At 34.4% G+C, this 23,814-nt stretch overlaps 2 protein-coding genes across 3 annotated transcripts; one reads left to right on the forward strand and one right to left on the reverse strand.

The window, feature by feature from the left end:
- Nucleotides 1–3,559: 3,559 nt before the first annotated feature.
- On the forward strand, nucleotides 3,560–5,194 carry LOC133310232 (uncharacterized protein At3g28850-like). Of its 2 annotated transcripts, XM_061511129.1 has the most exons (2): nucleotides 3,560–3,843; nucleotides 3,961–5,194. In XM_061511129.1, the coding sequence occupies exons 1-2, from the start codon at nucleotides 3,643–3,645 to the stop codon at nucleotides 5,059–5,061; spliced, it is 1,302 nt and encodes a 433-aa protein (XP_061367113.1). In that variant the 5' UTR covers nucleotides 3,560–3,642; the 3' UTR covers nucleotides 5,062–5,194. The 2 variants fall into 2 exon arrangements, with proteins under 2 accessions (XP_061367113.1, XP_061367112.1); XM_061511128.1 differs by having other exon boundaries at nucleotides 3,560–5,194.
- A 2,678-nt stretch (nucleotides 5,195–7,872) lies between these two features.
- On the reverse strand, nucleotides 7,873–11,643 carry LOC133310221 (binding partner of ACD11 1). Its single transcript, XM_061511116.1, has 4 exons — nucleotides 10,643–11,643; nucleotides 9,445–9,520; nucleotides 9,081–9,197; nucleotides 7,873–8,559 (listed from the first exon to the last, which is right to left on the reverse strand). Exons 1-4 carry the CDS (start codon nucleotides 10,756–10,758, stop codon nucleotides 8,101–8,103), a joined length of 768 nt encoding a protein of 255 aa, XP_061367100.1. The 5' UTR covers nucleotides 10,759–11,643; the 3' UTR covers nucleotides 7,873–8,100.
- Nucleotides 11,644–23,814: the final 12,171 nt, after the last annotated feature.

The following is a 23,814-nucleotide window of genomic DNA, read 5'->3' on the forward strand; positions in this document are numbered from 1 at the left end:
TATATATATATATATGTATGAGGTAGGATCCTTTGACACCAGTGTCAAATTTCAAATTTGACACCTCATCTGAAAGCTATTAGATCAAAAAAGATCAACGACTATGATTTGCAAGCATGTGACACCGTTGATCTTTTTTAATCTAATGGCTCTCAGGTGAGATGTCAAATTTAAAATTTGACACTGGTGTCAAAGTATCATACCTCTATATATATATATATATATATATATATATATATATACCCACCTTCCCCTATGACCTATGAAACGGGCACCCTACCCTATGTTTAACAGTTAAAAAATGAACCCTCGTTTTTTCGACCGGAAATTTGATATTTAAAGTAAACAATGCAATAAATTTTCGGAAAGGAGGAGACTGGAAGCCTATAAATAATAGGAATGGCGAACTGGAACCTCATCCTTCAAAGGTTTGGTGTATATGTGTCCTATATATATATATATATATATATATATATATATATATATATATATATATATATATGAGTTTAGCGGATGTATAATGACTGCACCTAAGGATTGGTGTAGTCATATAAAATTACGTCGTTTTATAATGTGAAAGCATTAAATATGAGAAATCATAACCATACAAAAATGGAAATAAATATAAAACATTAAATGTGGGGATCATAACCATACAAAGTTGAAAATAAATATAATATTTCTATTTTCTACAATTAATTTTGAACCCAAACTTTCTTTATCCCAACCAAAATGACGTAGTTTTTATGTGACTGTACCAATGCTTATATGCAATCACATTGTAAATTATTTTGCCTATATATATATATATATATATATATATATATATATATATATATATATATATATGAATACAAGAGTGAGTGCCCAACCAAATGCAAGCAACGGCCATTTGCCTAACGCCCGCCCATCTGAGCACTACAAAATGCAATATATCCCAAACCCTAAAAGTTACTCTAATTTCTAATTAAGTATTGTGACGGGCAAGAGAAGCTTTTAAGTAAGAAATGGGAGAATGTTTAATCTTTAAGTAAATTTTTGTAACAGACTAACAGTCCTACTCAATTCAATTTAGGCAAAAAAAAGAGAGTTGGAATTTCCTTCCAAAAAGAGAGAGTTGGAATCCTAATTTGAGGGTACGTTTATTCATGACACAAGTTGGATAATTAATGCCTTTATCTCTTTTGAACAATCTACCAAAAAGATAATATGTTGATCTAATCAAAATAAATACGTAACACTCTCTTTCTTCCAAAAAAAAAAAGTTGCATGACAGGAAAATTTCATTTCATTTTTGGATCAATTACAATAATTGAGTACTAGTCAAATTTTAATCTTTAATTTTTTTAATAAGTCAAACTGATATGAAGGATATAGGTAATTACGCATAACATCATATAAGATGAAATTATTCTCGATTAATGCAAAAGATTAATTTAAAACACTTTTACTCCATATAGATTAGGTGTATAATTCTAAAAATATTTTAAAACTTGTCGTGTGAATGTGTTCGCTTGCGTAAACTTGCCAGTTCCATTACGGCATGCTTCTTGTGTCAACAACTTGAGCCAAATACCTAATACCATCATTAATTCATCTGGTAGCCAATGATTTAATTAGTTATTAAATTTTAGCCTCCTACAAATGTTTCCCGTTAAATATAATTTACTTTTCTCTTTTGAACATCATTAATTGAAGTTCATGTATGCTTATTATCCGAATGACATGTTTGATCTTTGCTGAATTAGTTCTTAATCATTCTAAAACACCAACTGATTGATTCATTGATTCGCAAGTCGCAAGATAAAATGTTATAATGAGTAGTGCATTATCTGCAATATTCTTAAGAGTAAATCATAATTATCCGTTTGATCATTAGTCTATTTATCATAATATACAAACATTTTGTTAGTTTTGTTTCAAACTTTATAATAAGGTACGCACACTCACCTAATCTTAAGTTACGATGACAAGCTAATACAACATCCCGAATAATGAATAGCTTTTTATTCAAATAGTATAAGAAAATTTCACAAAACACAAAGATAATAAATTTATAAGTTAAAATCTCAAAACAGATTAACCAATGCATAATCATTGACAATAAGTACTATAATATTTGTTAAATGATCCCAACAGTATCTTTTTCATTAAAACATTCTGTTAAATTACCTCAACATACCTTGTTTAGAGTTGGAGTTTGTATATTTTAACAAATAAAACAACTATAATACAGTTTTTTTCCCCCAGAATAAAATAAAGTTTATACCAGAAATTACTTAACGTTTAAGGCGAGGATTAGAAGTAACACTCGGGGTCATACATAATACCTCTCGGTAGCGGGTCTCTTCAACGCGCCTGCACACTTAGTTATTCATCACGCGCGAAGCAAACAGAATGACAAGCTCGGGGAATCAACTCACGCTCTGAAAGTGAAAGTGGCAGTGACATAGTTCTAGGTCACCTCGACGCCGTACCCAAATAAATACAGCATTTTAAGAAAACCATAACGAAAATTAAGTTTTTGTTTGGTAACATGCGAGGGAAATGGATTTTTTTACGTGTAATTTAATATGATTATGTTACGTGATAGGATCTTAATCATTGATAATTAAATCAACAGTAATAATTGTATAATTTCATATCCTTATATTTTTTCTCTTTCTTACATTGTCACAATTAACTCATCTATATATGATTGCGATTATCTCACAATGACATATGATCATGTTAACCAGCACATCAAAAAATCTACTCCCACATAATAGAGAAGCTGAATTATTGTTTGTTGACAGTGGAGAGAGAAAGAGAGAGTGAATCATTCAAGCAGTGATCCTCGCTCTCAGCGATTATTTTTCGAAATTTTTTTCTCTTCTAAAATCCAAAAAATAAAAATAAAAAAAAAGAATTTTTAATTGTCTAGCCATTTTCCTTTAAGTTTTTGTTTTTGTTTCTGTAAACATATTATATATTTGTGTGTGTGTTCCGTATTTCATCGTATAAATCTATGTAAACTGATGTTACAACCTTAAATTTTGCAACTCTAGTTCATTCCCGGTTTTGTCTTTTTCTCTCTCTAAGATTCTAGAGAGAGAGAGAGAGCGTGTGGGATCAGAGTGGTACAGCAGTTCTCTGATGAATGGTTGATTAATCTCTCAGCCTCATCCTTTTGACTTTCCAATTCATTTCCCCATTTCCCCTTTCGTTTCTCTTTCTGGGATTTTTCTTCTTCCCCTCAATTTGATGCTCCTTTTTTCGTTTTCACACGGGTGGTTCTCATTGGGAACAATTGTAGAAAAATAAAATCTTCAAAAGTTAGTTGTTTGTTTTGTCATAACTGTGTTCATCTTCGTGTGTGCCCGTCGACATGCTTATGATCCCCAAAAACACATAAACAAAGCAGGGTTGGGTTTACAGCAATGGTGAATGAGTTATGTTCATGGGAATAGTGATACAATCTTTTCCCAAGAATTTGCATCATCTTTGAAGGGTTTAACATAATCATGAAAGCAATTCTAGTTTGTGGATTTATTATGATCTTTTCTAAGAATCGTTTTAACAACAGTTTATGAGTCGCCAAGTTAAATCTTCAAAGTTTGGTTTTTTTCGTTTTACCAAATCAGATTTTATTTTTTAGTAATCATGGGTTGTGCTAATTCCAAGCAAAAGCGATGTAGGCATTGCAACGCTCCTTATTCGCCTGTTTCGAGAAGCTACTCAATGCATGTTCATCACCCTCCTCAAACCGAAGGGGACAGCTACCATGTTGTGGCACTCACTTCCACCACGTTGGGAAATCTCAAACTCAATTCCCCTGCCTCAAATTACCAGCTACCTCAAAATGTTGCTGGGAGTGGTGGCCATGATTTCATGTTTTCCAATGGCAAGGTCAGAGATAGTGAAAGTTTCAGGTTTGGTAATGGCAACTTAATCCAAAGGCAAGAGAATGAGAAGGAGAAGGAGAAGGAGAAGAATGAAGCATTATTGGAAAGCAAGAAAATACAAGAGTTTTCAATGGGGCTGATTGAGGCCAAGACTTGGTCCAATATGATTGAGCAAAAGTTACCAAAAGTTGTTCCCAAGACACCAATCAGAACACCACCTGGTGAACCAGAAACAATCAACACATGGGAACTCATGGAAGGCCTTGAAGATACCAGCCCTTTCCGTTCACCAAATCACTTCCGGAGCTTCTCTTTTGATGCCAATGGCGATTTTGGTGATGATCATGTTGTTAATGTTGATCCACCCAAATTGAGTGTTACTGCTTCTCCTAAACCCTTGTGGCTTCAGATGACAGATGAAGAATCAAAACTCAATCCTGTAATCTCAGATTTTGATCCTGAAGTGATTTCCTCATTCAGAAAGTCCTTACAACAGCTCTCTCCAGATAGCCCTTTTCACCTTCGATCAGCAACAACTGATGAAGAGAAACAAGGGACTAGAAAGGGGCTCTTATCTGAGGAAAAGAAGATAAAAGATGGTGATGTTGTTATGGATGTTAAGCTTGCCCCGCGTGGGAAGGAGAGGGTTGTTGTGTATTTCACAAGCCTACGAGGGGTAAGAAAGACTTATGAGGATTGCTGCCAAGTGATGCTGATTCTGAAAGGATTGGGAGTGAGGGTGGATGAGAGAGATGTATCCATGCATTCAGGGTTCAAGGAGGAGCTCAGGGAACTTATGGGAGATGGATTTGGTGGGGGTGGATTGCCAAGAGTGTTTGTTGGAAGTAATTACATTGGTGGAGCTGAGGAAATTCAGAGGCTGCATGAGGATGGGAAACTTGAGAAAATGTTGGGTTGTTGTGAGAAGATTGAGGATAGTGGTGGAAGTGAAGGTGGAGGAGTATGTGAGGCCTGTGGGGATATAAGGTTTGTTCCTTGTGAAACCTGTTCTGGAAGCTGTAAAATCTACTATGAAGGTGATGAAGATGAAGAAGAATACGATGGTGGTGAGGTGAGTGAGTATGGATTCCAGCGTTGCCCTGATTGCAATGAAAATGGACTAATTCGTTGCCCAATGTGCTGCAATGAAAATGGACTAGTTCCCACTTTCAGGTGACACTTAACAGAGGTACTTAGACAAAATTTTGAGTTTTATTCTTCAGGGTATTTTATTTTGAGAGATTTTGTTGTACAGTGAAGTTTTTGGTGTGTTGGATACTTAGTGAAGAGTGAATAACGTGTTCTAATCACTCCCTCTGCACAGCTAGTGCAGTTTGCTGCATAGTGTATACTTTTCATTTTCCTTTTTCAGAAAAGAAAGAAGGCTTGTATACAATTTCCTCTCTTGCAAAATTTAGAAGAAATGCAAAGAGAATTACATAGTTAGTTAGTAGCATTTTGCATTCTTTCACTTCATAATGTATTCTTCTTTTTACAATTTCGAAGTTGTAATGTTTGGATGTCATTACATTGTGGGGCTTGAATGCTTCCTAGGCCTAGAGTTGAACCTGCCCTTAGCTAATTACAGAATGCACTTGTGGATGGTGGGGTTTATGAACTCAATGCAATTACCATGCCTGTCCATCTTTATGCTACCAAAAGTTGGCCACTACACGAGTTAATATCATTATCAATTAGCTCACCTTTTCTAGCCCCTAATTTTATATTGGATTACAATTGCTTGGCTGCTGAAGAATCGTGATTTTCTTATTTGTTTTTAATTTCAAGTAATTTGTAAATGAAAGTTCTCTAAAGCACCATTCCATATTGTCCTTGTTATTTATAAGCTCAGGTTAAGTGGGGCATAAAATGGCATATTAGGTGGACATTGTCTTTGGTCAACTTCGGCGAGAAACGTGTTATTTAGTCAAATCGCGTTCTTTGGATCGAAAAGCACTTTATATGAATGTATCTCCACTATACTCCTTAAAAAAAATCTTATTTTTTTTAAAGAGAGCTTTTACAATTTCAACATAATAGACGATTTCTTCAAAAACCTATTCAAATGTTCAAGAGCACATAAGACATCTAAGTTAAAGAAGTTTCAAAAGAAGCAGTTATAGTTATTTATTATTCTCATTTAACATATATCTGTTTGCGTATCTTATTTTTTATTTTGCTCAACCATTTACGTTTGACTAAGAGGATTTTGTTTCTCATACTATTTCCCCGAGACTAATTTTTCAGTGTATAGTCAGTGGATCTTAATACTATTATAAATATGATTAAGTCTCAAAATAAAACTTAAAATTAGATAAGTACTTTTTAAGAGACATTTCTTCACCACACCCAAATCAAATTGCGAAATCAATCTATATATTCAAATTAGAATAATTTGAATCGGTTGGTTCGAATTACCGATCATCAAAGCAAGAAAACGACACTTCATAGGCGAAACGGTCCAAAACTGGAGACAAGAAGAATCACAAATTTTGACTTCAGGTATCACCACAGTATACTCTTCCAAAGGGGAGCTTGAAATTTGAACAAGCTTTTTAAGACTTTTTCTCATTGGTCATTACTGTGGGGTGCCACGTTTGAGTCCCCTAATTATGTGAAATAATTGAAATATTCATGGAATTTAGGATTAGAAATCCATGTTGTGCCATTTGCAAACGAATGCACCGCTAAGCAACACCTGAATGATACAAATCATTTGTGCCAAAGAAGCGAACTTTTTTTCCTTATCTACTTATGTCCTTTTCTAATCATCTGCATGTGTTCATGTAATAAATGGGCCTAGAGGCAAGAAAAGTCACAATGTGTTACATGTCCCTTGCCGTTTAATCAAAATCCTAATCCGTTTAGGTGGTTGGCGGTAGATGACAATTACAGTGCAGAAATGGTTGAAATGCCAATTGCTTATTTATGAGGAGGATAGTGTTAGTTGTAGAATACACAAAATATACATTTTTTTCGTACCATTTTTAAAAAATCAACTAACATTGTCAGTGACATAAACAGTATTGATTAGAAGGGGATCAGTGCATCATCACAAATTGTGTAGAGATTGACGTGAAAAATAATTCAAAAAAATGATTATAGTGTTTGCAAATACAACACTAAGAAATAAAACTAACAACATTCGGACAAATTTATCTTCATATTCTCCTCTTAGGCTTTAAAATGGACTCATTAGACCATTAAGAAAAAATAATTATACTGAAACTAAGGTATTATCAAATAATTATATGTGAATGAAGTTATACGAATAAAATTAGTAAAGAAATAATGTCAATGTACGAGAGAGAAAAAAAAACCAACCACTATACGACTTTGATTGCAACTTGCATATTGTTGTAGCCTTGTCAGGGACACATAAGGGGGAACCACAATACCCGTTCAACAAACCAAGCCCACGGATGATTGTGTTAACGTGACTTTTCATAGAACAACTTGCATTAATATGGTTATGTTTTCCTATTGGCATGGATCAAGTCCAATGAGAAAAAACAACATTCAAGTAAATGATATTATTATTGCACAAAACTAGGGCCGTTACGGCAAAGCAGTTGTTAGGTTGTTAGTTAAGAGAATGATATTTAGTGTGCAACTGAGATATGTTGGATGGGATGCCTATAAAAGCATAACAATCTGGTTGGCAGGGAATCAATCGCAGCATAAAAATATTAGAAAGTAGTTCACATGTTATTATGTAAATTGTTGATTGCTTATGTTTTTAATGTGACAACTAACAACCGTGTGTGTTAGGCAACGTGAAAAAAGTGTTGAATGCAACAAACTACTTACACCTGAAATTCATCACACCTTGTGTGGAACAAGTCAAGGCATTCAGTTGAGTGATTTTGCTATGAGCAAATCCAGGATCAAGTTGGAGGTGCCGTCTTTCATATGTCAATTAACATGCTCCAAAATTCAGACACAAGTTTAATTTTTTGCACATAAAACTAGAAACTCTAATACAATAGACAAGAAGAAACATAGGTGTTCTGATTTCTAAAAGCATACACAAACAAGTGGCTGCTGCTTACATAGGATCCTCCAAAACCAATGTTATGAACAATTGGACCAGATGAGTAGCTACACACGTGGAACAAGTTAAGGCCACATACCATAATACAGTATCAACAAAAAATTGTTCCTATTTGATTGTGTACAACAGAACATATTAGACAGAAGTTTACATTTGGAAGTTTCACTTCTTTGCATGTTGACCCAAATCAGCAGCTGCTTTGGCTGCACGATCCAACATATCTGAAACAAAGAGAGCTCCTTTTGCAAAGTAGCTGCTGTTGACAATAGCATTACCAGCTGTCATAGCTGCTTTCCCCGTAACTGTGGCCACGACTATAGCTGTTGTTCCTGTCACTGTTGCAGCTGATTTTGTGATGTCTGTAACATGATACTTCTCATCCACGGATTTAAAAGTTTCTATGCCTGAATTAATTGTATCTGTCAACCCAATTTTATTGCTGAGTTCAGCAACCTTGGCTGCTGCTGTAGATGATACATTGTGAGATTCATCAAAAGTTTTTGCCATCACAAATGCATCTTTGCCTAACACATATCCCTTAGCTACCATTGTTTTGACAACCTCCTGGGCCATAGTAATTGCTTCTCCAGGGGAAGACACAAACTTATCAATGTGAATATCCTGTCAAAGAGAACTTATCAATGGTTGACTCCAACAGTAACTCAGTATCTTAATCAAATTATGTATGTAGGACCATATTCTTCAGTCCAGCAATTTCAAGGTTGAGTAGTACTGAGACATCCTCATGGATTTGAGTTGCATTCATATCTTTCTTCTAATTTTATTGCTCTTTTTCTTTTCATTTTTTGGAGGAGACAAATGCAGGTCAAAAAAGCCCCTAGGAGGGAGACAAGAAATATAGGTAACTTACGCGAGAATCCAATTTTCCAAAACATAGCTTCGCCACATTTGAAAATTTGACAATGTTGCAGAAAAAGTATAGACTATTCTCCATGTTTCAAGTAACTTTTAATTTTTTTCATATTGTATAGCTTCTCATATGCAGCCTAGAGGATCAAAAGGATAACCTCAATTTTATATCATGGTTTATGAATATTTTTAAATATGTATAAAAAAACTTTTTTATCATTTTGCTCAAACTAAAAGCAATAGAGCTTTCTACCGAAGCATTTCAGGCATACTTGTGAGGTTGTAACACAGTCTTCAGGCCATGATGCATGACTGTTCCAATTATCGCAATCATCTACATAAGCTCCCCACCGTGAAATGGATATGCATTGGTCCAAAATCATGGATCCCTGAAATAGCATTTGACCAAAATATGCAGGTTAACAAACAATATTCAAGTAGGAACAATGCCAGATTACTGAATAGCTAATGTCCGACATGCAGACACGATACCGGAATAGATGGTCCATGCTTTGATTACAAATATTTATCTAGTGCACAATCAGGTGAAAAGAATGAAGAAATTTGTTATATGTTATGTTAATTCATGACATCCCACAGTAAGAGAGCAAGGAAGCAAGAGGATAAGCAACTTACATTCAGCAATAATGCAGTTTCCAAGGCATAAGCATCCCTAAAAGTCACATATGCAGTAGAAGCATATTCACCAGATCTGTGTCATGACAAAAGAGCAATTCTTCCTATTATTCCCAAGAATTCTTCATAGATTATAACTACAAAGTCAACTAACATTTGGATACTTAGGCCTTGCAACTTAAACGTGTACAATCTTTCTATTCAACAGCACTGTGAAATAAAGCGAAGGAACCCATTACCAACATCTTTAAAACATTCTATATCAGGATGCGAATTTTTAAGGATTGATTGTAAAGAACAAGTGTTGTGGCAATGACATTTAAGAAGAGAGATTTACAGCCTACTTAATTGGTCTCTGCAACAATTAGTAATGTGAAAGCTATTGACAAATTTATCCAATCCATAATTGACTAACAACGAAAAACTTTTATTTGAATAGTAGAAAATAATACATTGCAAAAAGGGCAATCTATTTTATTTCCAGATAAACTGAAGAAATTTTAACTACAAGACATTGTATAAAAGGAAGTTCAAATAAACTGGAATCTATCAAATATAAAGTTATGGAAATAGAATAAAAACTCCAAACAGTATTTTGAATACAGAATACAATTATTTCTCTTACAATTACCTAATTTCAAGGAGGCAGAACAATGTGAAGGATAGTAATATACCAATATTGATTCAGACATCTCTAAGAAATTCAATTCCTTGATGATCTACTTCATCACATTGTCTTGTCAGACAAATACTTCAATTGCTTTCGGTCTAGATTTGATAGCAGTATTGGTGAAGCACAAGCACCAAATGAATTTGAAGATTCCAATTCTTTTGGCATATCATTATGCTTGTAGGTCACCATGCTAATCTTAGTGAGGAGTTCATAAAAAAATAGCAGCACTGGTCTCATATCAAATAAGGTTGATTATCTGTAATACATACATACACACTTGTGCGTGCACACACATATATATGACTGCAAATCTAAATTTTGAAGATGTCAAGACTAAGTAAAATATTAATCCAATATGTAACCATAAATCAAGAACAAATTCAAAAGAATTGTAACTTTTGACATTTTAACAGTGCCATGGACATTAAACTCGAACCTAGTCACAGTTTAATTGCTAAATCCTATCACAATTTTCAATTTTGATATACAGGAATTTTATTAGTAAATAAGGCTAAGAAAGACTACCTTATCATTTCAACATGCTCAATCACACCACAGTAAGCAAAAAAATTGTGCACATCATTCTCTGTAGCTCTTGGGGATAAGCTTGTAACTTCGGCAGTGTAACCACCAGGATACATATTTGTCAAGTAACTCAAAGTCTAAAATCGGAAAAAAAAAAAAAAAAAAAGAACCAGATTCAACAAACCTGCAGAAAGCAATGCAAGTCAAAAATTTGACAACTGATTGGAGCAAAAGAGAGTGACATTTTGAGGATTATTTATGTCACTTCAGAAACTGATAATGAAAAGGCACAGGCTTGCCTTTCCCTTTTATTGCCCCATTAATAAGGCCATGCATTGATAGAACAAACAATGAAGACAAGCAGAATACAGTGAAGGATAGAAAACATTATCTATCATTTAGAAGCATTCACTTCATCTACCAAAGATACCGAATTCCAAAATATTTAGTGGTCCCCAACACATATCAGCCTCAGTTTCAGCACATGTATCAGCTCCTGATATGCATAGGAAGATCAAATTTTATCACAATTGAGAATGAAGCCAGCCCATCAACTGAACACAGGGATTTTTTTCACACTCCAACAACCAATGGAAACCAATCCAACTCTATCAACTTCCAAAATCCCAAACTGGGTTTGAATATCAAGGATCAAAAACCCCACATACAAAATTGAAAGAAGCAATGAAAATCACACAAATTAAAAGAAAAAGAAAAATAAAAAGAAAACTTTGATCCACAAGTGAGACACAGAACAAGAAAATCAAACTAAAAAATGACAAGACCAATATGATAAAACAAAAGGGGTTGAAGAAAGCAGTGTTATTGAAAGCAAAGTACCCCCAAAGAGCGTAGCAAGATTGAAATTGGTGAAAAAGGCGAGTGCTTTAGGTATCAGTTATAGTTGGTGAACTGAATCAGAGGAGCCTCAAAGAGGAAAGAGAGAGAGAACTAGAAGTCTAGAAGTGTGTGTTTGTGACGAAACTGAGCGCCTAACCAATCCAAACTGAGCGCCTAAAGGTGACTCTGGAATCCCACGCGCGTGTCATGTGTTTTGTGTAGTTGACGATGTTACATCACTCTTGCGCGTGATGCTATTTGTTATCCAAAGAGAGTATATTGAAATCAATTATGCTCGTTGGATTGATTTTTCTGAAATTCGATTGGCAGGGCATCTGGTTGGGTGACAAGGATTTCGGTGCCACATTTTAGGAAATATTTTTAGTGCAAGAAAGGGACTATAGTTAAAGACACTCTTGTAAAACTCGACGCCGGACCTGTCGAACGGGTCATTGGATCGGTTCGGGTCAAGTATTGAACTGGTCATGCATCAACTCGGTCAAATTTGGTGACTAGTAATCCAGTCGGGTCATGCATTAAAAAAAACTAAAAAATTAAAATTGTTTCATCCTTGTGAGAAAAAAAATGTAGAACTCATTTTAAAATTTTCTTATGATTTTATTTATTGGTATACTCTTCTACAATGACATCAAATTTCAGCTTTCAATACTGAATCAATTTGCTGAATAATAAATTAAGAGAATGTGACATATGTCATTTTAATGTAGTTGAATTTCAAAAATATGAGTTCAATGTTTATTGAGAAGTATGTTTACGGAGATTCTGAGTTGCAATTTAAATTGACATAGCAATAGCGTGCATTTTTATTTATTTATGCTTTATATTTTTGAGTTTATTTAGTGAATTTTTCTTAATTCATTTTAGATATGGTGATTATAATTGAATTTATATGTCCATATTTATACATATTTTTATGGGAAAAAAATTTCTGCAGTTAATGCAGATAAGTTATCTGCATTTGACGTCGTTTTGATATTGAAATCTTAAAAAATTATAAATATAGAGACTATTATAACACTAAAATAAACTAAAATTGCAAAAATACCATGATTTCCGCCCCAAAACGACGTCTGTAAGAACCAGCACCGTTAATTAAGGAATTTAATTAATAAATTATGAGAAAATAGGAAATGATTCTATAATTGACCCTAATAATTATTATGAGGCTTTAATAATTATAGTAAGTGAGTAATAATGCTGAAAGTCGCTTTTCGGAAGAAAAGTGAAGATACCGGTTCTGCTAGTCGCTATAAATGCGTAGCGAAAAAGTATCCCAAAAAATTATAATAAGTGCATGATAATTACTAGAATGATATGTAGGACTTGTAAAACGAGTTTCAAGTCCAAATAATGAGAACTGGTGCTAGAAACCGGTACTGGCTTTGAAAAGCGCGTACCGAAAAGGTGCTCAGAAAATTATAAGAAAAATATGATAATTCTTGAAAAAATGTGTAGTTTCAGATTCCAAAGTTTGGGATTAAAATGTTAAGCGTAGCAATTAAATTTAATATTGTGTATTAATTGGGTAAGTGGCTATAAATACTCTAATCATTGGGCACAAAACCCTAGACCAGATTTCCTACGTGCCTCCATATTCTGAAACACCTCCAGCCACCCTTTTGCCACCTTCTCCTCCTTTGTGGTGAGCCAAGGAGCTTCCTTTCTCCTTGGTTTCTTCTTCAAATACCTTAAGGCTTGTGAGAGCTTGCTTGGTGTGGGAGTGTGAGGGCTTTTCTGAGTTCTTGTCACTGTGAGTGAGGTGGAGAGGTTCTGAGTTGGTAAGTTGAGTGTGTAAGCCTTGGTTATGGCACTTTGAGGTCCAAGTGGTGACCTTTGGTGAGAAAGAACCAACCTTTGTGAAGGCATTTTCGTTTTCTGTACAAGTCAGAGTTTAGGAGCTGGTTGTGAGCTCCAAGAGCAACCCTTTGTCTCTGTTTTGGCTTGTGGTATGTTCATCACCTTTGATCTTGAGTCTTTTATGCTTAAAAATGGAACATTGATGCATGTAGAGGTTAAAAGGTGATAACTTAATGTTGGGGTTGGTCAAACACACCTAGAAATGCATGTTTAGGTGTTTAAAATCGGTAAAAATCCAACATTCGAAGGATATCTTCACGAAATGCATTTTCTGCATTCTGTCGTGAAATATCCGGATATCTGCCCGAGAAATATCCGGATATGGGATTTGGACATCCGGATATTAGATATCCGGATATGGGATTCTAGATATCCGGATATTGAATATCCGGATATGTCCAGTGAGATATTCAGATATTATATCCGGATATGGTCCCAAGGAATATCCAGATATTCTGGGATTTCGTAGAACAGTAGCTGTGCTGTATGTACAGTAGGCTATTGGGGGTTTGTGGACCTTAGATTGATGAAGTTGAACTTCTGTAATTAATGAACTAAGTCAGAATCGTTGTGATTAAGGGTTTATGGCTTGGTATGGAGCCTTAAGACGTAAAACGTAAGGAAATGCGTTGTCTTTAAGTTATATGCTTATGTTGCATTATTATTGATATAGTATTGGTCCATAACAGATTGTGAATCTGCTGTGTTTGGACTTTGAGCTGTGGACTCTTGGCCTTGGGTGTTAACTTGCAAGGTAAGCTTTCGTATCCTCGGTTTAGCCATGTTGTGGTTCCACCATGTCCCATGGGGGTGTGGTTGTATGCATGCTGTGTTACATGGTTTGAATATTTGAAATGTTGTTGAGCTTTATGTGTAATGGCTTTTAATATGCATGTGTTGTTCCATCTTGACGGTAAATCTGAGTATGTAGCGTCATACAAGACGGTGATCCGGGGTGGATGTAAGTAGCGTCTTGCACTATTTGTGGGTATTAGACGTATATAAATCCTGCATTTCTCTGGCCAGTAGAATAGAATTGACACATATTGACATGATTATCTGCTGCATTGCACTATTTTAGAACTGATGATGATATCTGCTTTTAAACTTATATTGCACATGTAAGTGAGCTTGAGGTGGAAGATCCTTGAGGACCCCTTGTCTTACTGAGATTTCTTGTTTAGAGATCTCACCCCATGTTTGGGGAATGCTTATTTCAGGTTCCGATAGTTTGGTGACTGATGCCTCTGGCGGCAGGAGGCCAGAGCTTAGTTGATGATATTATGCTGTTTTGCTGCCATGACTGAATATGGATGCTGTTTATGGTTTCCGTTATTTTTGTTTATGTTGTTGTTGAGACTGATGTTGGGCGTGTTGCCTTATTTGAGTGAGCATGGGGATTGTCCATGACACTTTATGTTAGTACCTTTAGATTGGAGTTGTATAAACTGTTAGATGGTCCGGTCTACGTTGTTGTAGTTCCGTGACTAGAACCACACTTTTATTATCTATGTTATGAGGTATTTCAGTTAGCTGTTTTATTGCAATTACATACAGGCGATGTTTTATTAATTGATTAATAAGCAAGTTGGTAATGATAATGACATCATAATTGAAAAGAAAAAGATATTCCGCATTTTTTTTTATTAAGCGCTGCTTAATACGATAGTATGATAACATTACCGGATATATACGGGGTGTTACAACGTCGTATTGGCTTACTGTAGATAACTTATTTGCAGTAACTGCAGAAAAAATGAACCCTACTTTTATATATATCCAAGTCCACCGGTCCAACCAGTTATCCACCGGTCCAACCAGTGACCCAATACCCCGACCGGGTCAATGTCCGGGTCGAGTTTAACAAAACTGGTTAAAGAGAAGGAATTTATTTACAACTTAAAAGTTTTATAATTTTTTATTATTAAATTATAATTATTGACTTCTATTAATCTAATCGTTATGATTTATTGGGTCAAATTTATTAATTTTCAATAAATCATAATCGTTAGATTGATGAAAATCAATTGGTAATATTTAAAGGTAAGAGATTGTAAAACTTTTAGGTTGTAAGTATATCCTCCCTCATAGTTATAATATTAAGATTATCTTTTTTTTTCAACTAAAAAACTTATCGATTGACATAAAAAAAAAGAAAAATAACTTTAAAATTATAATTATATATTTAAAATATATATGTTTTAGAATATATAATTATAATAATATTGTCGCGTGCCTGGTTGCACTAAAAATGCTTTCCACATTTAGGCAAGAGTTAACTTTTGGGAGATTGTAATTTGTTTTGTGCAACATCTATGCTTTTCAAAAAAGGGAAAAATGTTTGTCTTTTTAAATGACACAACTTATATTTTTTCACTCTCATAAAGAGGTGAGACTTACACCTTTATATTTTTCTGTCCACTCTCTCTCCTCCTTTATCTATCTCTTTCTCTCACTTAAAATGACACAACTTTACATCCTTTAAAATGATATATAGTTTTCCCTTCAAAAAAAATAAAAATACAATATTTCTTGAAATCATTATAGAAGATTGTTATGAGTATGTCTCAACTTCATTTATGGGGATGTGAATATTAATTAATTATTTTTTTTATCCTGATCTTTTTTTTTTTTTGTATATAAAGGAAAGAAAAATTACACAGCTACGTATCTAGGCATCAATGTGCCTCTATTATCCTCTAGGAATAGCTCACAACCAACAGGAACGCTGCTATACCAGTGTGTGCTCCAATTAGCATGGCTTCCAATAGTGGCCATCCTATCAGCCACCTGATTTCCTTCTCTATATACATGAGTTGTAACTACCTTCCATTCCTTAGCTATCATCAAGCAGATCCTGGACACCAAAGAATAACAGGGATGAGAGGATACACAGCCCTCACTCACAATATTCAAAGCCAACATCGAATCACTTTCCAGCAACACCTGTTTAAATCCATGCTCCCAAGCCCAATCCAAACCAACCAAGATACCCCACAATTCAGCCATCAATATAGAAACAGGACTTACCCTCTTAGAGAAGCCCATAATCCATCCCCCTTCCTCATCTCTAACAACACCACCACAAGATGAGCTGCCTCCATTACCTGAGAATGACCCATCAGTATTAATTTTGATCCACCCAACAGGGGGTGGCCTCCAACAGATCATGATCTTATCGTGACTGTCAACAGACATACCTGCAATAGTTAAGATGCTTTCAGCCACTTTTATATATGACACAAACAAAGAGGCTTGTGAAAAGATCTCGTGGGGGAATGAATGCTTCCCATTAAAGACCAGATCATTCATATGCTTCCAAATAAGCCAGCAAATTACTCCAAATTTCTGTCTCCAAGCCTTGTTCCTTTCTTTTCTGTTAAGATTATTATCTAACCAAAACTCCAAGTCTGGCATCAGAAAGTCTGGCAACTCATTTTTTTCTATCCAGTAGCTCCACACCTTTTGACTCCATTGACAGCTCCTAAACTCATTCTTTTCTATCCTGATCTTCTTTAATTTCTTCCTTTACATTAAAATGTTAACTTATTGACGCAATAACCACAATTGCAGACAGTTAATCTGATGCTACGTTCAGTGTAAATAATGCAATTTTATAAAATAAAGACAGTAATAAGCAAATTGGAATTGGAATCCTATTGTCTACTAAAAAACAATGTGTTATGGGGAGACTTGCCTTCTTGGGCCAAAGACTTTGTTTCCCATATGTAAATAGGAAGCCTAATTGTAAATGCTCAATTGTAAATGTTGCTGATAGTTGTATACTGGTGGGGGTTATGTGTTAGTAGGGGAATGAGGTGTCAATTAGTTAGATGTCGTGGCAACTAGTTGATGGGTTGATGGGTTGCTATAGTTGAGTTGTAATAAAAAGAACCAAGTGTCAATGTGAGAGGACACCAGAATATTAGTGAAGAACTTTTTCAGTTTCGTTTTCCCTCTTTTCTGTTACTTGTTCTTGATTTTCCTTTCATATTCTCCAAATAGGATCCCATTCCTTATCATTGGTGCTTTCATCCTTATGAACTTTGCCATTTTGCTGCAAAAATCATGCTTTCATCTTGTTGACCTTCATCTTTGTCGAAAATATCAAGAGATACGAGATGGAGAAAGGTCTCGTTGAAGATCGAGCTTTGTTCTCCAAAATCAATACTTTGTTGCAGCAAATTCACGTTGCAATCCTGGAGAAATGGCCCGATCAATCACTGGGTATTGATGCTTTGAGCGCAAGAGCAACACATTCTTTGTCGGATCAAAGAACTCCGAACAAGTTCGCAAGTTCGCTGCAAGCCTCTGTTCTTGATGTTCCAAGAAATTCTAATGTTCTTTCCAAAGAGAGTTTTGCATCTATTATTGTGATGGATACTAGTGTCAAGAAATGGTATGCTCAATCTCTTCATAGTCAATTACCACACAGGGATTTTCCAGATTGTGACCCTTTGAAGCTATCTTTTTCTGACCCTATTCTAACACCTCAATTTCCGTCACCACCAGAGGTGACAGCAAGAGAACCCATTCCTATTCAAGGAAAGCCATGTAGGAACTTGTTGACTCAGCACTTGAAGCGTTTGAAGAACATCAATCGTTGCAAGGTTTCTGGGAACAAACGTCACTTGTCGATGAAAGAATTGAAGCGGTCCAATTGGGAAGTTTGGAACACGATGCAGAAGATGATGAAACCCAAATTCGGTTGGGTTTTCAACGTTCCCATGCAGTCGAATCTCGCCAAGAATGGGCATGCAAGATACATGTTTGATGAAATGCCCAGCCTAAATACACAGACTTGGTTCATGATGATAGATGACCCTTTGTTTTATTGGGACCCTGGAGGATTTTTTTTTCATTCACAATGAATTAACAGGTGCAACGTTTTTCTTTTCGTTGAATATCAATATGTTGGAATCTTCATGGTTGCTTTTGCAATCCCGATCTTCATTTTCTTGGGCTCTGTGGAAAGCTTCAGTACTAAGAGCCAGCCTTGCACATATGATAAGAGCACGCTATGCAAGCCAGCTCTTGCAACTGCATTGTTTAGCACTGTATCCTTCTTTCTTGGTGCTATGACTTCAGTTTTAGTGCTCTACATTTCCATCAATCTCTTCAAGCTATCATTAGTTATGGTTTGGGTGGATCTTCCATGACTCTGTTTTGGAAAGTCGGTGGTGGTATCTCTACCAAAGCTGCGGATAATCCAACAAACCCAACTGTGATTGCTAACAATGTTGGTGATAATGTTGGAGATATTGCTTGGATGAGTTCTGATCTTTTTGGCTCATATGCTGCATCATCTTGTGCTTCCCTAGTAGTTGCTTCCATTTCCTTAATTGGAATCAACCACGACTTCACTGCCATGTTATATCCACTACTCATCAGTTCTATGGGCATTCCTGTCTGTTTGATTATTACTCTCTTTGCAACTGATTTTTTTAAGATGAAGGCTATCAAGGAAATTGATCCAACATTAAAAAATGAGTCTATTATCTCTACAGTACTCATGACTGTTGGAATTGGAATGGTGAGTTGGCTTGCTCTGCCATCATCCTTCATAATTTTCAACTTTGGGGTTCAGAAAGAAATAAAGAATTGGAAGCTGTTCCTATGTGGGGGTGTTGGTGTCTGGGCTGGCCTTATAATTGGGTTTGTTACTGAATATTATATAAGCAATGCTTACAGCCCTGTACAAGATGTTGTTGATTCCTGCCATACTGGAGCTGCAACAAATGTCATCTTTGGCCTTACTTTGGGATACAAATATGTCATTATTCCTAGTTTTGCCATTGCAATCAGCATTTTTATGCAGGTTGGCAACATGAGAGATCATGTCACTGTTTGTCCTGAGAAACTTATAGAAACCCCAAGCCGTGGATCCTCAACTACCCAACACCATATTGAGATCCCCATTGAAGAATTAAGTGCATCCCTGGAAGCTGTATGGTATAATAGGCGCATAATCCTTGCCAATGACAACGTTATGAAACCTGAAGAACAAGGTGAACATACTGAAATTAAGGGAGAATACCGTTATTGTCAGGAAGAGGACTTTGTCTCCAAATTAGAAGCACCCTGCTCTTGCAATGGCAGCTTGAAGTATGCTCACAGGAGCTGCATTGAACGTTGGTGCAAGCAGTTTTACTATCCAAATTATTTAGTGACAAAACTTCTTTCTGATGATGACATAGACATGAGTGAGGGATCGACGATTCCAAGAACAAACACTCTAATCAATACACCATTGTTGCTGGCAGAGCGTGGCATTAACCGTGTGCTCGCATCAATGAATGAGGTGAATAAAAGGCAGTGGCTGATTCAATGGTTAAACTCTCTCCTTGAAGATGCAACTTGGGAGTATGAGGAAGACTTGCAAAGTTTGTACCCAGATTTCAGAATACCAGAGATGAACCTTGAGGACAAGGTTCCTTTGGTAGGAGGAGCGAATGTTACGGGGAGACTTGCCTTCTTGGGCCAAAGACTTTGTTTCCCATATGTAAATAGGAAGCCTAATTGTAAATGCCCAATTGTAAATGTTGCTGATAGTTGTATACTGGTGGGGGGTTATGTGTTAGTAGGGGAATGAGGTGTCAATTAGTTAGATGTCGTGGCAACTAGTTGATGGGTTGATGGGTTGCTATAGTTGAGTTGTAATAAAAAGAACCAAGTGTCAATGTGAGAGGACACCAGAATATTAGTGAAGAACTTTTTCAGTTTCGTTTTCCCTCTTTTCTGTTACTTGTTCTTGATTTTCCTTTCATATTCTCCAAATGGGATCCCATTCCTTATCACAATGCCATGACTTGGAATAATTAAAAACATAATTGCATGAAAAATGATGATGCCCTTCAGGATATGTTTAAATATTCAATGAAATGGAATTAGTGTAGTGGAATAATATTACTATATTATTATTTAAATATTTTATAATAGAATGGATTAAAGTATTTTCATTTCAGTACTTGGAAATTTGATAGAATGATAAGGAAATTGGTAAATAAGAAGTCAATTCTATCCTATATCTTCGAATTGAGGTAAAAGAAAAATAGAAACATTGGATATAATGAAATACAATCCATATTCCATAGGGTTCCATTCTATTTTAAACAATCCAAACAATAATAACTAATATTATTCCACTCTTTTTAAATGTATTCCATCTATTACCATCCATCCAAATATTGTCTGAGTGTATGGAATGCATTATAAAATGGAAATTGACATAAATGATATAAATTTTTTAATGAAAATAAAAAAGTAACTTTAACTCTTTTTCCTTTTGATATATTTTATGCACATAATATTAATATCTATTTTCTAAAAAAATATTTAAGATTAATTTTAAAGCACTTAATAAAATAAACTTAATTTTTTCCCTGTGATATATTTTATGCACATAATATTACTGTCTATTTTCTAAAACAATATTTAAGATTATTTTTTAAGAAACTTAATAAAATAAATAGTAATAATCTATTTTCCATTTAATGATATATATTAATAATTATGTCCATATGCTTGACGATGGTAATATTATAAATTGTAAACGACAATAATTGTGAGCTTAACCACAGCAAGATGGGGGGAAAAGGAGAAAAAGAGAGTTATAATTTAGAAAATACGATCAAAGGGATAGAGAATATTTTATAAATTGTAAAAGGATAACTCATATGTTTATCCAAAAAAAGAGTTATCCTCATTTTAGTTTTTTTGTTTTTGTGTATTTCCTTTTTTCTATAGCTTTTATTTCCAAATTTTTCTTTTATTATTTGTTGTTCATTTTGCTGCATTATCATGTTACTATGATAAGTGCAATTCATTTCCCGTTTCTCCCAAGCCTTGTATCGTTTGTCTTCTTCTTAATAGAATTTCCAATTTTATCCGTTAGTCAAGCGCTTGATCTTGTCACGTTTAGGAGATACGCATTAAGCTTCGAAGGACTCACCGCCAATGAGCAAGTTTTCCTCCTTTCTACCTCCAGATTTTGTTTGGGAGTTAGTTTTAGGAGAGGAAAGAAATGAAAAAAATTAAGAATTTTTACTAAATTTTCCAAATTCATCCTTCTTAAAATTAACATTCCCTCAAATTGGGGGATTTGAAAGGAAAAATATTAAAAATTATTTATTTACCCTTAATATTAAAATGTAAAAACTACAAAAAATGTGAATCATTTTAAAATGTGACATTATTAGAAAAGTCTCAAATATCGACAAAATTTATTGACGAAAAATATTTCGTCAAAAATAGTGATGACATTTTTGATAAAAATCATATATGTCAAAAACTTTCTGTCAAAACTAAAGACGAAATTAGAGACGGAATCAGATTTCGCTATAATCACTCACATAAATTTTTTACGAAAAAAAAACTCTGTAAAAATTATTGATAGAATCTAAATTCCGTCAAAACTTTCAACGAAAATATTTCCGTCCAAAATTTTGACGAAACACATTTCCCTCGAAAAGTTTCGACGTAAAATAATTAAGTCAAAATTTTTTATGGCAAAACGTTTCCATCAAAATTTGTGACTAAACATTTCCGTAAAATAATTTGACGAAATTTTTTTTTTTGTCAAAATTCTTTACGGAATTTAAATTTTGTCAAAATATTTATCAAAAAAACAAATTTATCAAAAAATTTGACGAAAAATATTTTCATCAAAATTTTTAACGAAACACATTTTAATCGAATAATTTATATGAAAAAAAATTTCATCAAAATTCTTTACAGAATTTAAATTCTGTTGAAAGTTTTCGACGAAAATTTTTCGTTAACATTTTGACAAAATCAAATTTCTGTCAGAAATTTTAACGAAACATATTTTCATCGAAAATTTTCCGTCAAGTTTTTTGACAAAACACATTTCCATCGAAATTTTCAATAGAACACATTTATGTCAAAAAAAATTGACAGAAAATATTTTCGTAAAAAAATTTTACGAAAAATATTTCGATAAAAACTTTGACGGAAAAAATATTTTTTATCAAAATTCTTTACATATTCTAAATTTTGTTGAAACTTTCAAATGAAACATTTTCCTCGAAATTTTTGTCAGACAACGTTTCTATTGAAATTTTGGACCAAAAACATTCCTTTAAAATTTTTGACGGAATTCTTTTTTGGTTTAAAACATTTTAGGGAGGAAATCATTTTCGTCAAAGCTTTTGACGAAAACTAAATTTCGTTGAAAATTTATTTTTGTGAAATTTTTTATCGGAGAAATTTTTTTTCGCTTTTCGACGAAAAATATTCTGACGAAAAAATAATTTTGTGATAAAATTTTTGTCGTTTGCAAAGTAGAAATTTCGTCGAAAATATGATCTCCTTTAGTATTGTCAAAAGTACATAAATAATTTTGTTGAAAATTTTAAATTTTATTTAATTTGTAAAATATAATAATTATATTTATTTTAAAAATGAGTTAAAGTGGTAAAAATATCTCATTAACCCTCTATTTTTCTCTCTTACCATTTTTTTGACTCCCAAAAAAGGAAAGGGAATACTCTCAAGTTTCTTCCCCTCCCTCCTCCTTGGATTCCCTTTCTTCTCTTTCCCTTCAAACTCCCAAACAAAGCCTCAAGATATGAAGTTAATCCATTGGAACGACAAAGGTAGTTAGTATGGGAGGAATTAAAAGATATGAATTTAGGATATCAGTTACGATTCGATAACAGAAGATATTAGTTACGATTTAAAATAAATGTTATACACAAATCCGTAAATGATGATATCTTCTGGTAGCAAATCATAGCCGATATGTTAACAAATTATAACTGATATCTTCTGGTAGCAAATAGTAACTTATATCTTCCCTCCAATATTTAGCATGACAAATCAACCGCGCTAGGCTGAATTCACTTTTCACTCGCCCACATGCATTTTGTAACTTCCAAGTCACTTGTAAGGGATAACAATGCTTCATACATAAATATATTTAAATCACTCAACACATGCATTTGAATAATTAACATATGGTTCAGAAGACTTCCTCTAAAAAAGGCTCCACCTCAAGAAAATTTAAAACAACATATAATTCAACAATTTGAATAGTTTATGTAATGACTTAATGGATGGACAGCCCTTGGTTCAAGATCTGGCCTAAACGTGTGTCCAACTATATGACACTCGTGGTTTGTGCCATGACCATATTGGCAGCATTTGTTACTCGGGTTTTTGAAAAAAAAAATGTAAATTTCAAAAAAATATACCTGTTTAGTTCGTTGACCAAATGTTTTACCGGACTAATGCAGAAAGACGTGTTTCAGGTGGTTACGCGTTTAATCGCGCACCTAACACATGCGCGTTTCTGACAAATCTGAACACGTCTATACCAGGTACGTGTCTGAACACGTCTGTACGTCTCTGACAAGTCTGATGAGCATAATACCAAGATGCGTCATAATACCAAAACGCGCACTTGGTACAGACGTGTTCAGATTTGTAAGAAA

This window comes from Gastrolobium bilobum, unplaced genomic scaffold (genome assembly GCF_033153095.1).
Source record: "Gastrolobium bilobum isolate Gb01-03AN ecotype WA unplaced genomic scaffold, APGP_CSIRO_Gbil_v1 utg359, whole genome shotgun sequence".
In the NCBI taxonomy this organism is placed as follows: domain Eukaryota; kingdom Viridiplantae; phylum Streptophyta; class Magnoliopsida; order Fabales; family Fabaceae; genus Gastrolobium; species Gastrolobium bilobum.

Excerpts from the sequence above, each read along its gene's own strand:
- LOC133310232 (XM_061511128.1), top strand. The coding sequence starts at position 3,643 with ATGGGTTGTGCTAATTCCAAGCAAAAGCGATGTAGGCATTGCAACGCT.
- LOC133310221 (XM_061511116.1), bottom strand. The coding sequence starts at position 10,758 with ATGTATCCTGGTGGTTACACTGCCGAAGTTACAAGCTTATCCCCAAGA. Across the intron at positions 9,521-10,642 it reads GAGCATGTTGAAATGATAAG|ATCTGGTGAATATGCTTCTA; the intron begins GTAGTCTTTCTT and ends GTCATGACACAG. Across the intron at positions 8,560-9,080 it reads ACTGTGTTACAACCTCACAA|GATATTCACATTGATAAGTT; the intron begins GTATGCCTGAAA and ends TCTCTTTGACAG.